Source organism: Dendrobates tinctorius, unplaced genomic scaffold, assembly GCF_039654945.1.
Source record: "Dendrobates tinctorius isolate UK_male_01 unplaced genomic scaffold, ASM3965494v1 ptg000098l, whole genome shotgun sequence".
NCBI classification, from domain to species: Eukaryota; Metazoa; Chordata; class Amphibia; order Anura; family Dendrobatidae; genus Dendrobates; species Dendrobates tinctorius.
This window is the reverse complement of record NW_027361766.1, coordinates 26,579,953-26,598,805: the sequence shown is the minus strand read 5'-3', so window position 1 is coordinate 26,598,805 and position 18,853 is coordinate 26,579,953. Positions and strand designations below refer to the sequence as shown.

General features: G+C 39.6%; 1 protein-coding gene across 1 annotated transcript; it reads left to right on the top strand.

Annotated features, from left to right (window-relative positions):
• Positions 1 to 846: 846 nt before the first annotated feature.
• LOC141099160 (interleukin-10-like) lies at positions 847 to 18,473 on the top strand. Its single transcript, XM_073587304.1, has 5 exons — positions 847 to 1,102; positions 4,399 to 4,461; positions 5,094 to 5,246; positions 5,747 to 5,812; positions 18,381 to 18,473. The coding sequence occupies exons 1-5, from the start codon at positions 941 to 943 to the stop codon at positions 18,471 to 18,473; spliced, it is 537 nt and encodes a 178-aa protein (XP_073443405.1). The 5' UTR covers positions 847 to 940.
• The last annotated feature ends 380 nt before the right edge of the window (positions 18,474 to 18,853 follow it).

Genomic DNA, 18,853 nt, shown 5'->3' with positions numbered 1-18,853 from the left:
ATACGGAGCACTATGTAGGGGTCATTCATCCGTATTACGCATGTAAACTACGGACCGTATTTTGCGTCGGTTAGTGTGACCCCGGCCTTAAAACAAAATGCAATTTCGGAATTAGGTTTTTGTCCCCCATTTTATTGCAGTTGGAATTTTTTTTCCTGTTTTCCAGTACATTAGATGTTAAACCTGTAGGTACAGAATACTATACAAAAAGACAACTATCGTCCTACAGCACAAATTTATGGTCAAATATATAATTGATGGCCAAATATTAATATTGATGAAATTCCACTATTTTTTTATATTATAATGTTCATAATGATTAGTTTTTATCGGATTTGATAGTTTTGTAAATTAGATCTATACTTTAGTTGGCAATCCGCGGGCCACAATTTGGTACATACATTGTATATTTCTAAGCTTTCCCGTCTCCAATTTTTGGTAGGGGTATCTCATTTTCAGCCTTTGTAGCAGAAAGGCTACAATTAATAGATTAGTTAATTTTTGACTAAAGATACATTCATTATTGCAGTGTAATGTACATACTAATGAAAGTTTGTGCATCACCTGAGATGATATTATGCAAGCACTACCGAAGAAATTCAGATGAAACTCGAGTCAAGCTGAATAATAAATCCCCAAAAATGAATTAACATTATGTAAAAGAAGAGGTTTCCATCTGAAAATGAAGAATGTAACATTTACTATAATGACTCGGGAATAAAAATAAATTGAGCTGAATCAACAGACCACATACAAGAATTTGGAACATCATTTACATACGCAACATGTGAGCATCAAATGCCATTTACTAGAAGAGAGTGATGATGACATTCGGGGCGGAAACAGGAAACCATAGGCTCAATATATAACAGGACAATGGACCTTGGCAATTTGTATCATTTTTTGCTTTTATGAAGAGTATTGCTTATCTTAGAAGAAGATGAAGCCTTATTCCTTGTTGCTGGTGTTCATTTTATTTTCCTGCAAAAGGGCGAAGAGTCAAAGTGGAGATGTGGAAGGAAGCTGTCAACGCGTTATGCACATATTCCCTGCCAAGCTCCGAGATCTCAGATCCACATTCCAGAAAGTCAAGAACTACTTTGTAAGTATTCTAATAGAATAACTAAAACCCACTCTTATGTTCCTCCATGGATCATGTATTTTATTTTATGTGTTTTCTTTATATTTTTCTTTACTCATTTTACTTTTCCCATGCAAAATGTAGCAGTATGAACTAAGAGGAGGCTGAGACCTATATGTACTGAAGAATCTGCTGAATATTGGGTAGCATTTATAGGCTAGAATTCATAAAGGGCTTATATCTCCAGGAGCATTTCCAGGGGAACGGTGTACTCCTAATTATTGACAGGCTGTAGATCTGAACTGAGAGCTCTCCCATGATGCAAGCAGAGGCAGATGACACTGAAGCTGGTCAGATCCAGTGACGTGTCCATCTTCAGAAGAGCAAAAGAACTTCCAACTGCCGTGCCCCTTGCATAGCAAACCGACCACTGCTGATAGGCTGCAAAGGTGGCTGGTAACCTAGGCAATGAGCAATAAACAATACAATTAAAAATCCATCATTCCTAAAACCAGAAGATTTTTAATAATAAGTAAATTGCAAATGTGCTTGCTTTTACCATCAGTCTGCAAATTTACTCAGTTATAAAGATGGGATATGCCATAGAAGTGATTGTTTATGGTATTTTAATTTTCAATCCACTTTTTATATTTTTCTTTACTTATAACATGAAGACTTTGTCCTTCAAAACTTACTCTTCGGTCTATAGGGAGGACTGGTAGAGCATGTTCTGGTCGTACCAGTTGGTCAATTTATGCCTCAAGATGATAAAAGACTACCCACAGCAAACAAGTTATATCAAGGGATGTAATTATTAACATGCAAAACACATGACATATATATTTTTATATTTTGTTTATTATGCTTGCCTATATAGCGCCAACATATTTTGCAGTGATTAAAGCACCACTTCATTTTTTTTTTCTTACAGTGCTGGAATGGTGCTGCTAATCTAAGTTCCCTGACCCTAATGTTATACTTGCCAGTCTCCGCATTCAGCTCTTCCTGGAGTCTGTCTGGTTCCGATATGGGATCTTATAACCACAATTTCTGACTGACCAGAAGTCAAAGATAACAGTCACAAGCCCTCAAAGCAAGGCTATAGGAGCCTTGTTCTAGCTTTCATAGACTGACATTGGCTTTGTGACTTTTGGATCGCTCAGCAAATACTGGAGCTATCTGGCAACTCGCAATCTGCTACCGCCACCGGGAACAGAAGAAGATGGTGGCTGGCAATTATAATACTAGGGACAGAGAACTTGGCTTAGTAGCACGACCAGCAGCAAAATAATAATAAAAAAACTTGGAGATGTGTGCTTTAACAGACATTATTATATATATTTTTAAACAATGCATTATGATACATTGCTGGATGTAATGCTGCTCCTCTCTTACCTCTATGATCCTATCTACGTAGATGTAATGCTGCTGCTCTCTTACCTCTATGATCCTATCTACGTAGATGTAATGCTGCTGCTCTCTTACCTCTATGATCCTATCTACGTAGATGTAATGCTGCTGCTCTCTTACCTCTATGATCCTATCTACGTAGATGTAATGCTGCTCTCTTATCTCTGTGATCGCTGCTCCTTTAACACCTCCATGAACCTACAGGTACTATGTGTGGATGCAATGCTGCTCTCCTACCTCCAGCCACAATTCCTGGGATCTGGTTTTAACTACTGAGTTTTAATATGTGGCATGTTAAGTAATGCAGTGAAAGGAGGAAGATACAGAAAATACTGAAGTGGTCAGCCACCTTCCATTTATATATATAGATATTTCTTAATAAAATTCTCATGTAGATGGTGAGTCACAAACCCAGGGTCCTCTTCATAAAGGATGTAACCTCACTTAACATTTGCATTTTGCTAATTCTCTTTCCAAATTGTTACACAACATTACCCCCGCACCACGTCCAAAATATGAGGTCACTAGGGTCTAGTACTTATGTAAGCTGTAGACTGCCTTCTTACCTCAGCATTTTATGGAAGCAGGTACCATGAAATATCCTTCAAAACACATTTGTAAATCCGTTGCGTTGCTCTATTAGATGAAAGAATTTTTAAGTATCTCTGGAAGAGATTGTGGTTTGTGTCTTCACATGTTCTTGGATTTCCTCGTGTTTGGCAGTGCTCCTAAAACTACACAGAGTAATGCTAATTTAGTCAACTAAGCAAGCTACAAACATGACAGATAGCAGTAGTGGAGGAAATACTCGTTTTCTCACTATGACAGTACTTCTCACATAGACGAGCATGGTTGTGGCGTAATCTCACGGTGACTCATAGCTATCGAATATTCACTTCTTCACATCATAGGTTCAATGTTGATAATGCTCTCACATAAAACTTAAAGAGAACCTATCATGTCCTCAAATGACTGTTAACCTGCAGATCTGGAGTTAATCTGCAGATAATAGCAGTCTAAAGCTGTCCGTCCGCCGCACTGAAAGCCCATCTACAGTCACTAGTAAGTACATAGTGAGCAGCGGCTGTAGGCACAACCCCAGCACTTTGACTGACAGCCATATGTGCACTAATATGCTGTGTCAGTCCCTACTAGGGCATGTTTACAGCTGAGCGGTGACTGAAAGAGCAAAAGCATAGCTCTATGTCTGAAAGTAGAAGCCGCCGGGAGGAATAAAGTTTATTTCCTCCTGGTAGCCGGGCTTTCAGTGCAGCGGCTGGACAGCTTTAGAATTCTATTATCCTGCAGAACACTATTTGACTACAGACTGACCCCATATCTGCAGGTTAAGAGTGTTTGGGGATAAGACAGGTTCCCTTTTAACTGGCCCTCCCGCCTAGAATGAAAGTTTCACTGTATGTAAAGTGTATGGTCAACATATCTGGTGGTCCATGGGAATGATGGTTCTGCATTGCGAAATTCTACTACGCCTTCTGCTTCTCTTCATGCTAAAAAGTCTAAAACAAGTCACAACATGACTTAAAGGGTCAAATAGGTTATTGGTAAATCAACCCAAAAGAAATGTATCATGGTGTTAAGTAATGCTGAACTCAGACCTTCTTGAAAACCTTTGAGATCCATGATTGTGGCAAGGCTTGAGGACTTGATGGGCTTAGCCAAACCTGGGATTCTTGTTAATCTTACTATTCATTAGTCCAGTGTGTGGATTATAAAATCCATGGTTCAAATACAAAGATTAAATTTCCCAATAATCCCTTGAATGCTCAATTTCTAATATCGATGCCTCTACTTTATGGCAAACCAGTATGGCAGCATTAATTTACTTGACTATAAATATATCATAAATATCATTCTATCAAACTTATTTAGTTTTTTTTATCTTTTAGCAAATGAAAGATAATGCCCTTGACACAATACTACTTGAAAAGGATTTGCTGGATGACTTTAAGGTAAAGTAGCTTATTAAAATTAAAATGTATAACATTCATTTCAGCTTGGGAAACCCTTCACCACAATCCATTATGGGACATATTTAGCCGCTTTTCGTAACTGTCCACTTTAGCTGGAGCCTGGAGCTGCTTCTACATGTTAGCAAAGAGTGGGACATTGTTACAGAGACTATTTCCGATTCCTCTTTGTAGTTGGGTAGAAATTTTCTTAATAATACGGGATTTTGCCTTCCTATGGATCAACACTATTGGATTATAGGTAGGTCTTCATAGACGTGTCCTTTTTAACCATATCAGCTACGTACCTATATAATTTGACTTCTACAATATCCCACTCTCTGCTTCATAAATGTCAGAGATTTACACAAAAGAATTTATCAGAGGTTTTGTATCTGTTTTTGTAGTCAACATTTTTAGGCAAAATGTACAACTTTTTCATCTAAAATTAAGCTAAATGATAACACTGATAAATGTGACTCAAATATTGTCAATGCAGCCACAAGCAAAAAAAAGTTATTCCAAAAATTCTTCTCCTGATGAGTGTCATTCATAATCTGTAATTTTTTGTTTTGCGTTTTACAGTCTAGGCAGACATGAAATTCATGTTAACATCCCCTCACTTTCTTTTGCAGAGTTCAATTGGTTGCCAAACTGTATCTGAAATGATTCGCTTCTATTTGGATGATGTCCTACCACTGGCAAAAGGTTCCGAAAATGATGTGAAGTCCAATGTTCATTTCATGAAGGACAAGCTGATAGACCTGAAGCAGACTATAAAACGCTGTGTGAGTACATGGATTGTATTGAAATATAAGCTATAGGCAAAAATATATATATTTCTACTTGTTAATAATTACCATTTTGCTCAGATGTTATCCGGGTATCTTGGGTGTGCTCGTATATTATGTTCGAGTCCCTCAGTCTCACAGCCACAAATCATGCAGCCGAAGGGACTAGAACATAATATACGAGTACGCCCAAGATACCTTGATAACACCCAAGCGTGCTTGGATAAGACGTTATCCGAGCACATTTGCTCATCACTGGTGAACGATCATTGTCGCTGCTAAAACAGGAGAATTCATCAGTCACTCTAACTTTACTTTTTAGCCACGCAAACCTTTTACTTGAGTCCCGTAGGGAGTTTTGGTGGATTTCTTGAATATGCTTCATAGTGTAGAACCCCTTGAATTGTGCAAGCACCACAGCTAAGCAGTTGCTCTTCTATCATGTTATTCTATCACATCATGATATTTATATTCTGTATTACTTTGTTCTCTTACAGCAACATTTTCTTCCATGTGACAGAAAAAGCAAAGCTGTACAACAAATAAAGAAAAAGTATAATACGGTATGTGTAACTGTGTGTTTCCTTTCAGTTGTTGCCATAACAGAATAGTTTGCAAAGAAATCTAGCAGGTTTATAAGGGGAATACCAGTTTTAGTAATTAGCATAAATTCACTCTTTAAAAGAAAAGAAAAGTTGCTAATCTTACCTGTTCACATAATGAAGGCATAGTGGCATGGCTTGTTCCAATTACACTTAGCAAGGTTGTGTCTCAGGACGGTTTCACACGTCCTGATATTTATGGTACTGGAAAAAACGGTACCAGAGATATCCTCATCTGTGTGTAATAAGTATGGCACACTTGTGGCAACTGTGTGCTGCCCATATGCCGCATCAGTATCACACGCACTGGCGGCAGGGAAGCAGTGGTACTGTCAGCGCTTTTCCCCTGCGCCGAGTGCTGAAGTCGGCTTTCATCATTCACCCCTGCTATGCCAGCAATCAGCGTGAGCAGGTGAAAATGATGAGAGTTGTATTCAAATGATAACAATGACTGTAGGCAGCTGACTATTACTCCCATCAGCCTACACCTGCTGCTAATAACAGTGACAGCAGGCGGCGGCTGATGGGAGTATTCCTCACCTGCGCTATAAATAAATAAATAAATAAATAAAAAACTGTGTGGGTTCCCCTGTATTTTCTATAACCAGCCAGACAAAACTGACAGCTAGGGACTGCAACCTTCAGCTGTCAGTGTTAGCAAGGCTAGTGTTATCAAGCATAGAGAGGTTTTTTCAATTATTTAAATAAATAATTTAAAAAACAGCATGGGGTCCCTCCCATTTTGGACAACCAGCCTTGCTAAAGCATACAGCTGGGGGCTGGTATTCTCAGGCTGGTAAGTGGCCATGGATATTGACCTCCCACCAGCCTAAAAATAGCAGCCAGCAACCACTCAGAAAAGGCGCATCTATTAGATGCCCCAATTCTGGTGCCTTGCCGGCTCTTTCCACTAGCCCTGTAGAAGTGGCAACTGGTGTTCATATTTGTGGGGTTGACACAGACAAAGCCAGTATAAAGTCCTTTATTAGAAATAAAAGAAAACAGTTTTAAAATTTTTATTTAAAAAGAAGAAACAACGTCTTATTCCACTGAATCACTCCTCTCCTGTAATAAAACAAAAATAAGAAAACAACAATATCCCTCACCTGTCCAACCTTCTGTCCCACGCTGTAATCCATGTCTGGGGATAAATAGTTTTCAACCTGGATGGTGCTAATATCCAGCATCATTGACCAGCGGTGACCTCATCGAGGTTACCGCCGGTCAGTGAGACTACATTCCCAAACCAGACTGGACTGCGATGACCTCAGCACCATGGAAAAAAGTCACTGAGTTCACCACAGTTCAGCTCAGTGACTTCACAGCAGATCACTGTAAGAATTTCTCATCATGATCTGCAGTGAACTCTCTGAGCTGAACTGCGGTGACCTCAACACTGATTTTTTCCCACAGTTCTGAGGTCACCGCAGTTCACACCGGCTGAGAATGCAGCCTTACTGACCGGTGGTAATCACGATGATGTCACCTCTGGTCAATGATGCTGCTCTTGCAGCAGCTCCTTCACCAGTGGTTCTAAGCCTGGACGGTCTCATCTTGGAACCGTCTAGGTTGAAAACTACAGTCATATGTATAAGTTTGGGCACCCCTATTAATGTTAACCTTTTTTCTTTATAACAATTTTGTTTTTTGCAACAGGTATTTCAGTTTCATATATCTAATAACTGATGGACTCAGTTATATTTCTGGATTCAAATGAGGTTTATTGTACTAACAGAAAATGTGCAATCTGCATTTAAACAAAATTTTTACTGACTTCCTGAAGCACTAAATTGGTTTTGTAACCTCATTGAGCTTTGAACTTCATAGCCAGGTGTATCAAATCATGAGAAAAGGTATTTAAGGTGGCCACTTGCAAGTAGTTCTCCTATTTGATTCTCCTATGAAGAGTGGCATCATGGGCTCCTCAAAACAACTCTCAAATGATCTGAAAACAAAGATTATTCAACATAGCTTTTCAGGGGAAGGATACAAAAAGTTGTCTCAGAGATTTAACCTGTCAGTTTCCACTGTGAGGAACATAGTAAGGAAATAGAAGAACACAGGTACAGTTCTTGTTAAGCCCAGAAGTGGCAGACCAAGAAAAATATCAGAAAGGCAGAGAAGAAGAATGGTGAGAACAGTCAAGGACAATCCACAGACCACCTCCAAAGACCTGCAGCATCATCTTGCTGCAGATGGTGTCACTGTGCATCGGTCAACAATACAGTGCACTTTGCACAAGGAGAAGCTGTATGGGAGAGTGATGCGAGAGAAGCCGTTTCTGCCAGCACGCCACAAACAGAGTCGCCTGAGGTCTGCAAAAGCACATTGGGACAAGCCAGTTACATTTTGGAAGAAGGTCCTGTGGACTGATGAAACAAAGATTGAGTTGTTTGGTCATACAAAAAGGCGTTATGCATGCGCTGTATTGTTGACCGATGCACAGTGACACCATCTGCAGCAAGATGATGCTGCAGGTCTTTGGAGGTGGTCTGTGGATTGTCCTTGACTGTTCTCACCATTCTTCTTCTCTGCCTTGTGGATATTTTTCTTGGCCTGCCACTTCTGGGCTTAACAAGAACTGTACCTGTGTTCTTCCATTTCCTTACTATGTTCCTCACAGTGGAAACTGACAGGTTAAATCTCTGAGACAACTTTTTGTATCCTTCCCCTGAAAAGCTATGTTGAATAATCTTTGTTTTCAGATCATTTGAGAGTTGTTTTGAGGAGCCCATGATGCCACTCTTCATAGGAGAATCAAATAGGAGAACTACTTGCAAGTGGCCACTTTAAAAACCTTTTCTCATGATTTGATACACCTGGCTATGAAGTTCAAAGCTCAATGAGGTTACAAAACCAATTTAGTTCTTCAGGAAGTCAGTAAAAAGTAGTTAGGAGTGTTCAAATCAAGAAAATGATAAGGGTGCCCATACTTTTGCACCGGTCAAATTTTGTTTAAATGCAGATTGCACATTTTCTGTTAGCACAATAAACCTCATTTGAATCCAGAAATATAACTGAGTCCATCAGTTATTAGATATATGAAACTGAAATACCTGTTGCAAAAACCAAAATTGTTATAAAGAAAAAAGGTTAACATTAATAGGGGTGCCCAAACTTTTACATATGACTGTATTTATCCCCAGACATGGATTACAGCGTGGGACAGAACGACGAACTGGTGAGGGATATTGTTGCTTGTTTATTTTTGTTTTATTACAGGAGACGAGGAATTCGGTGCAATTAGACAGTAGGTGATTATAAGTGTGATTGTTATTTTTAAATAAAAATGGAAAATTGTGTTTTGTATTATTTCTAATAAAGTACCGTATATACTTACATATAAGCCAAGATTTTCAGCCCATTTTTTTGGGCTGAAAGTCCCCCTCTCGGCTTATACGTGAGGCATATTTGTCAGGGAGTCGGCGGGGAGGGGGAGCAGGGCTGTCAGATCATACTGACCCCCAGCGCATCTCTGCAGCCCCCCTGCTTGTCTCACAGTCTCAGGGGTCTGCCTTCAGTGGTCACGTGGTACCCCTCATTAAAGACATGAATATGCGCATATTCATGTCTTTAATGAGCGGTATCATGTGACCGCTGAAGGCAGGCACTGGAGACTGTGGGAGAACGGGGTTGCAGAGATGCGCTGTGGGGGTGAGTATATGCTATATTCACCTGTCCCCATTCCCACGCTGCTCTCGGCTGCCTGCCGCATCTTCTGTCAGTGATGTTTAGGTAAGAGGGCGCGATGACGTAGTTAGTGCGTGCCACGCCCTTACTGCCTGAACGTCACTGACAGACGAAGTGGCAGACAGTGGCGAGCAGCGATGGACCGGGGACAGGTGAATATCTCAGGTGCCAGGTCCTGAGCCAGCAGCGACACCGGCACCTGGCCCCCAGCGACGGAGAGGTGAGTATGTAATTTTTTTTTTACTTGCAGCGGCAGCATCTGGGGATTTTTCTATGGGTCATTTTATGGGGCAGCATATGGGGGCATAATCTATGGAGAATCTTATGGGGCAGCACATGGGGCAAAATCTATGGAGAATCTTATGGGGGCATATTCTATGGGGCTTCTTATGGGGGCCTATTCTATGGAGCATCTTATGGGTGCATATTCTATGGGGCATCTTATGGGGGCATATTCTATGGAGCATCTTATGGGGCATCTTATAGGGGCGCATCTTATGGGGAATTTTATGGGGGCCTATTCTATGGAGCATCTTATGAGGGCATATTGTATGGAGCATCTTATGGTGGCAGATTCTATGGAGCATCTTATGGTGGCATATTCTATGGAGCATCTTATTGGGGCATATTCTATGGAGCATCTTATGGGGCCATAATCTATGGAGCATCTTATGGGGGCATAACATTTATGGAGCAGCATATGGGGCATATTATTCTATGGGTCATCATATGGGGCCATTATTAACCTTTATGGAGCATTATATGGGGTGTGTTTTGTATGGAGCATCTTATGGGGCCATCATGAACTGTATGAAGCATTATATGGGGCTCCTGATTCAATATGGATATTCAAAAACATTTAACCTACTGATGTCTCAATTAATTTTACTTTTTCTGGTATCTATTTTTATTTTTGAAATTTACCAGTAGCTGCTGCATTTTCCACCCTAGGCTTATACGCGAGTCAATAAGTTTTCCCAGTTTTTTGTGGCAAAATTAGGGGGGGTCGGCTTATACACGAGTATACACGGTACTTTACACCTGCTGTGCCTTTATTTACAATATAACTATAGAATTAGTAATGGATAGGCATCTTATAAATGCCTCTACATCACTAAGCCATGGGCTTGATGTCACCTGAGAATACAAAGGTGACATCAACCCCACAAATGTGAACCGTACTTGCCACCACTACAGGGCTAGTGGGAAGAGCCGAGCAAAGTGCCAGAATTGGTGCATCTAATAGATGTGCCTTTTTTGGGCAGCTACAAGCTTCTATTTTTAGGCTGGGCGGGTCAATATCCATGGCCCCTTACCAGCCTGAGAATACAAGCCACCAGCTCTCAGCTTTAGCAATGCTGGTTGTCAAAAATGGGAGTACACCACACCATTTTTTTTAAATTATTTAAATAATTAAAAAAAACAGAGTGAGGACCCCTCTATTCTTGATAACCAGCCTTGCAAACGCTGACAGCTGAGGGTTACAGCTCCCAGCTGTCAGTTTTGCCTGGTTGGTTATAGAAAATACAGGGGAACCATTTTTAATGTATTTATTTATTTATAGCGCAGGCATCTGGTGATGAACACTCCCAACAGCCACCGCCTGCTATCACTGTTATTAGCGGCAACAGGTGTAGGCCAATGTGAGTAATAGTCCCATAAGCCACCTGCTGCCATTGTTATTACTTGAATACAACTCTCATTATTCTCCCGTACTCGCGCTGATCACCGGCAGAGCAGGGGAGAATGATGAAAGCCATCATCAGCACCCGGCCCCGGGGAACAGTGTTTACAGTACCACTGCTTCTCAGACGACGGACGGTACGTGTCACATGGATTACATCCCAGTGTGTCATACATGTGCACATGTGCGTGTGTTTTGTGGCCCATGCTGCCGTTAAAAAACAGACATATTTATGTGTGGGTCACACGGACTCATGGTCCGTGGAAATACACTGACATGTGCACAGACCCATTCACATGATTGTGTCTATGTGTGTAAGTGTCTCCGATACGTGTGAAAACTGTCACCACATGTATCAGATACACTGATCTGTGAAAGAGGCCTTACAATAAGCCACGTACCAATGTGACCAACTCATGATCAGGGTTGATTTTCAGAATCATCCATTTTAAGTTTATGCTTAGAACATACAACACTGCCCTTCACCTCTCCAAACAAACCTATTTCAACACCCTCATCAGCTCACTGTCCAATAACCCGAAACGTCTCTTTGACACTTTTCATTCTCTACTCAATCCAAGAGTACAGGCCCCAACCACGGAGCTCCGAGCTGACGATCTGGCCAATTACTTCAAAGAAAAAATTGACCAGATCCGACAGGAAATTATCTCCAAATCCCCTCATACCATGCACCGTCCTCCCTCCCCCACTGCATCTAACTCACTCTCTGATTTTGAACCAGTCACAGAAGAAGAAGTAAGCAGGCTCCTTGCATCTTCTCACCCAACTACTTGCACCAGTGACCCATTTCCGTCACAGCTCCTTCAGTCCCTTTCCCCTGCTGTCACCCCTCACCTTACTAAAATATTTAACCTCTCTCTTTCTTCTGGTAGTTTTCCCTTCTCATTTAAGCATGCCATCATACATCCACTACTTAAAAAACCATCCCTCGACCAAAACTGTGCCGCTAACTATAGACCTGTCTCTAATCTTCCCTTCATCTCTAAACTCCTGGAACGCCTGGTCCACTACCGTCTTATCCGCTATCTCTCAGAAAACTCTCTTCTCGACCCTCTCCAATCCGGTTTCCGCTCTTTACACTCCACTGAAACTGCCCTCACTAAAGTCTCTAATGATCTGCTAACAGCTAAATCAAATGGTCATTACTCCATGCTAATTCTCTTGGATCTCTCTGCAGCATTCGACACTGTGGATCATCAGCTCCTCCTCACTATGCTCCGTTCCATTGGCCTCAAGGATACCGTTCTCTCCTGGTTCTCCTCCTATCTCTCCGACCGCTCCTTTACTGTATCTTTTGCCGGTTCCTCCTCCTCTCATTTTCCCCTTACTGTTGGGGTCCCCCAAGGATCGGTTCTAGGTCCCCTCCTCTTCTCCTTGTACACTGCCCCTATTGGTCAAACAATCAGTAGATTTGGTTTCCAGTATCATCTCTATGCTGATGACACCCAATTATACGCTTCTTCTCCTGACATCACGCCAGCCTTTCTAGAAAACACTGGCGATTGTCTAAACGCTGTGTCTAATATCATGTCCTCACTATATCTGAAACTGAACCTGTCAAAGACTGAACTCCTGGTGTTTCCTCCCTCTACTAATGTACCTATACCCGACATTGCCATTTCTGTGTGTGGTTCCACTATTACTCCCCAGCAACAGGCCCGCTGTCTTGGGGTCATACTTGATTCCGAGCTTTCCTTTGCCCCCCACATTCGATCACTGGCTCGCTCTTGTCATCTGCACCTCAAAAACATTTCTAGAATTCGACCTTTTCTTACCTTTGACTCTGCAAAAACTCTTACTGTTTCTCTTATTCATTCTCGTCTCGACTATTGTAACTCTCTTCTAATCGGTCTCCCTCTTACCAAACTCTCCCCTCTCCAATCTGTCTTGAATGCTGCAGCCAGGATCTTATTCCTCACCAATCGTTACACTGATGCCTCTACCTTGTGCCAGTCATTACACTGGCTACCCATCCACTCCAGAATTCAGTATAAACTTATTACCCTCACTCACAAAGCCCTCCATGGCTCAGCACCACCCTACATCTCCTCCCTTGTTTCAGTATACCACCCTACCCGCGCCCTCCGTTCTGCTGATGACCTGAGATTAGCATCCTCAATAGTCAGAACCTCCCACTCCCGTCTCCAAGACTTTACACGTGCCGCACCAATTCTTTGGAATGCACTTCCCAGGTCAATACGATTAGTCCCCAATCCCCACAATTTTAAGCGTGTCCTGAAAACGCATTTATTCAGACTGGCCTACCACCCCAACACATTAACCTAATCTATCCCTGTGTGGCAGAGCCAAAAGTTTTACCATAACCAGGTTCCCCGCATCATGTTCCCACATGCTTTATGCCTCCATTAGCCCTCTGTGTCTGTACTGTTACACACTTAACATTATGACTGGTCCATACAATTCAGGGTAACTGTTACCACCCACCTTTCGTGTCTCCCTCTTTCCTCATAGACTGTAAGCTTGCGAGCAGGGCCCTCTTTCCTCTTGGTATGTGTTATAATCTACTGTATGTGATTATTGTTATGCTGTAATGTCTATTGTCTGTACAAATCCCCTCTGAAATGTAAAGTGCTGCGGAATATGTCGGCGCTATAAAAATAAAATTTATTATTATTATTATTATTAATCTGGAAGCAAGCGATGAAGGTTCCTATAGACCAGCAGCTAATATCTTGAAAACTTAAAGGAATTGATACTGAAAATAAACATGCACATTCACAAATTGCTCAACTTTTCATTATAAAAAAGAATAACATTTGTATTTACATAAAACCGGAAAACCCTAATAAGTAATTAAAGGGTATAACAGATTGCCTATTCACTAACAGAGCGAGAAACTAGATTTCCTGCTTGAATAAAAGGGCAAGGTGTCTTCGTGTATTAAGCAATGTTCCAAGCTAATGTTTCCTGTTCGACCTTCTACCGACATCGCTTTTGAAGAAGTTTGTTGGTCTAGGAACATGCTAATTGTGCAGTATATAGGGAATACTGTATATAGGGAAGAAACTATGGTATTTATAGCTGTGCTACCATACAGGAAAGGGACTGCTGCCCAATCAGTTGTGGTGACAAAGAATGTATGTACAAGGCATAAATATATATGTGATGTGTACAATATATATATATATGTGTGTGTGTGTATATATATATATATATATATATATATATATATATACACACAGTGGGTACTGAAAGTATTCAGACCCCTTTACATTTTTCACTCTTTGTTTCATTGCAGCCATTTAGTAAATTCAAAAAAGTTCATATTAATTCTCATTAATGTACACCTTGCACCCCATCTTGACTGAAAAAAAACAGAAATCTAGAAATTTTTGCAAATTTATTGAAAAAGAAAAACTGAAATATCACATGGTCATAAGTATTCAGACCCTCTGCTCAGTATTGAGTAGAAGCACCCTTTAGACCTAGTATAGCCTTGAATCTTCTTGGGAATGATGCAACAAGTTTTTCACACCAGGATTTGGGGATCCTCTGCCATTCTTCCTTGCAGATCCTCTCCAGTTCCGTCAGGTTGGATGGTGAACGTTGGTGGACAGCCATTTTCAGGTCTCTTCAGAGATACTCAATTGGGTTTAGGTCAGGGCTCTGGCTGGGCCAGTCAAGAATGGTCCAAGAGTTGTTCTGAAGCCACTCCTTTGTTATATTAGCTGTGTGTTTAGGGTCATTGTCTCATTGGAAGGTGAACCTTCGGCCAAGTCTGAGGTCCAGAGCACTCTGGAAGAGGTTTTCATCCAAGATATCTCTGTACTTGGCCACATTCATGTTTCCTTCAATTGCAAATAGTTGTCCTGTCCCTGCAGCTGAAAAACACCACCATAGCATGATGCTGTCACCAACATGTTTCACTGTTGGGATTGTATTGGGCAGGTGATGAGCAGTGCCTGGTGTTCTCCACATATACCGCTTAGAATTATCACTAAAAAGTTCTATCTTCGGCTCATCAGACTAGAGAATCTTATTTCTTATAGTCTGGGAGTCCTTGATGTGTTTTTTAGCAAACTCTATGCCAGCTTTAATATGTCTGGCACTGAGGAGAGGCTTCCGTTGGGACCCTCTGCCATACTGGCCCGACTGGTGGAGGGCTGCAGTGATAGTTGACTTTGTGAAACTTTCTCCCATCTCGCTACTGCATCTGCGGAGCTCAGCCACAGTGATCTTGGGGTTCTTCTTTACCTCTCTCACCAAGGCTCTTCTCCCACGCTTGCTCAGTTTGGCTGGACGGCCAGGTCTAGGAAGACTTCTGGTGGTCCCAAACTTCTTCCATTTAAGGATTATGGAGGCCACTGTGCTCTTATGAACTTTGAGTACTGCAGATATTCTTTTGTAACCTTGGCCAGACGTGTACTTTGCCACTATTCTATCTCTGGGATTCTTGGCCAGTTTCTTTGACTTCATGATTCTCATTTGGTCTGACATGCACTGTGAGCTGTGAGGTCTTATATAGACAGGAATGCGGCTTTACAAATCAAGTCCTATCAGTTTAATTAAACACAGCTGGACTCCAGTGAAGGAGTAGAACCATCTCAAGGAGGATCACAAGGAAATGGACAGCATGTGACTTAAATATGAGTGTCTGAGCAAAGGGTCTGAATACTTATGACCATGTGAGAAAAATATTCAGAATTGAGAGCCCTCAGTGGTTGATACCTTTTAATGGCTAACTGAAAAGATGGTAACACATTGCAAGCTTTCGAGACTACTGAGGTCTCTTCATCAGGCATAGACTAATACAAAATCTGAAGAGTCACATATTTATGCACAATACAGCACAGAAAAAATGCAATAGATGAGACAAGTGACGTGAAGCAGAATTATGATTATATTAGGGAGAAACATAAATATTGGACCAGTTCATAGATAAGGAGTCCAGATGTTTTATCGTCCTCTGATTGGAGTCTCCTAATGTGTTGTGATGCCCCCACAAGGTCTTAGGAGCAAATTCCTTAATTGATGTAAAAAGACATAAATCCATGCGACACATTCATTCCAGCATTGAGAGTGTCAAAGGTCGTCATAAATTTATACTCACAGACTCTTCTCTCTCTCTGAGATGCGGAGTTACCTTTCAATACCAGTAATTTCATATCCCTGGTGTTGTGGTCCATCATACAAAAATGTCTTGCCACAGGTAGATCCATCTTTCCTGTATGACCATGTGATATTTCAATTTTTCCTTTTTAATTAATTTGCAAAAAATTTAACATTTCTGTTTTTTTCCAGTCAAGATGGGGTGCAGAGTGTACATTAATGAGAAAAAAATGAACTTTTTTGAATTTACCAAATGGCTGCAATGAAACATAGATATATATATATTTATTTATTTATGTATATATGTATATATTGTATATACACTGCTCAAAAAATTAAAGGGAGCACTATAACATAGTATGTGGTATTTTAGTGTTCCTTTTATTTTTTTGAGCAGTATATATATATACTGTATATACATACATATATATGTATTCTTACTATACTTCTGAATTATTACGGAGTGTAAATGTAAATATACACTGTATGCACACATAGATATGTTTATATATTTTGCAATAATTCTGAAGTACATGATAAGTGGCATGAACTATGAATGATTCATTAGGTTACCATACATGTGATAATTGACTTCACCATCCGTTACTACTATCCATTACACAAGCGCTGTCCTCTATGTATGACATCAACTATTTCACTGCAATTACACAATCTATGTAAACATGACAACAATGTAGTATTTTGAGAGTTTCTAGATAGAAATTTTGAAAATGTGACATATCTGTAGTATTGTTTGCAGTACTATTTACTAGTTTACTATGGTAGTAGTGTTTGCAGTAGTAACAGTTGTTTTAGTTGTAATAGCAACTGTGGTGAAGTAATTACTGTATTTAGCATATGTTGTGGTTGTAGTAGTAGTTTTTGTAGTAGTAATAGTTGTGGAAGTTACTGTAATTGTAGTAAAAATTGGAGTGGTAATGTAGTATTTTCAGTAGCAGGAATAGTGATAATTGATTTAGTAGTAATAGTAATTCTAGTAGTAACTATAGCAGTAGTAGTTTTGTAGTAGATGTAGTAGTTTTAGTAATAGTGATTTTAGTTTTATAGTAGTAGTAGCAGCAGTAAAAGTTCTTTTACTAGTAATAGTAATTGTAGTAGCAGTTTGTGTAGTAGTCATAGTAGTGATACCTTTTTATTAGTAATAGAAGTTTTATCGGTAGTATTAATAGTAGTAGTAATAACAGTTATTTTAGTAGTAATAATAATTGCAATAGTAGTATTAAAAGCAATAATTGTTTTAGTAGTAATAGTAATTGTAGCTTTCATTGCTAGTAGTAGCAATAGTAACAGAAGCAATAATTGTTGTTTTAGTAGCAATAGTAAATGTCGTAGTAGTGCTAGTAGAAGCAATAATTGTTGTTTTAGTAGTAATAATTGTAGTTTTAGTGGTAACAGCAGTAATGATAATATTAGTTGTTTTAGAAGTAATAGTAATTGTGGCAGTAGATGGTTTTGTAGTAGCAATTTTAATAGTAATAGATGTAGGAGTACTAGTAGTACTAAAATTAATGGTAGTAGTTTTTGCAGTAGTCCCTACTGTTGTATTAGTAATAGCACTAGTTTTAGCTGTATCATTAGTAGTAATGGTAGAAAATAGTCATTTTAGTTGAAATAGTAATTGTAGTAGTAACAATAATTGTTATTTTAGCAGTAAAAGTAATTGTAGTTTTAGTATTGGGTAGTAATAGTTATAATAATACATATTCAGCATTTGGTCAGTATTTTACATCAGTATTTGTAGCCAAAATCTGGAAAAGAACAATAAGAGAAGTATAATATAAACACATCACCACTTCTGTATTTATCACCCACTCCTGGTTGTGGTTTATAAAGACTGATGTAAAATGCTGACCAAATACTGAATGTGTGGATTTGGCCTTATAGTAGTCTTTGTAGTAATTTTAGTATTAGTAGTGGTAATAGTTGTTTCACTAGTAACAGTAATTGTAGTAGTATTTGTAACAGTAGCAGTTAACTGGTCAACATCCACAATATATTAAAATAATAGTAATCAATTATGTTTCTTATTCTCTTAACTTACAGTTAAAGGAACAAGGGATCTACAAAGCAGTTGGGGAATTTGACATCTTTATTGATTATATTGAAGAATATCTGATGACCAGAAAGAAGTATTAGAATTTACTTGGCATCATCTGTATTTTTCTTCTACTGTATTACATTTTTTTACTTTTCTGAAAATGGTGAACATTCATAATGGTGATTTTCCTTCCTCCATTCATACATGTTGTACTTTGAAAATTAATTTTCCACTTGTTTACCTGACTTACTGAATAAAAACAAAAGCTTGAAGAGTTGTGAGAGTATCTCAAGTATCATTGCCTCAACATGTCATAAAATGTCACTTGGGATATGCTCACAGTAATTAAATTAACGTTGCTGTTATTATATTTAAAGGGATTCTAGTACCTGGTTTTTGCGCTACAATCTAAGAGCAGTATCAAGTAGGGGCAGAGCTACTGATTCCAGCAATGTGTCATTTACTGAACTGTTGGCTG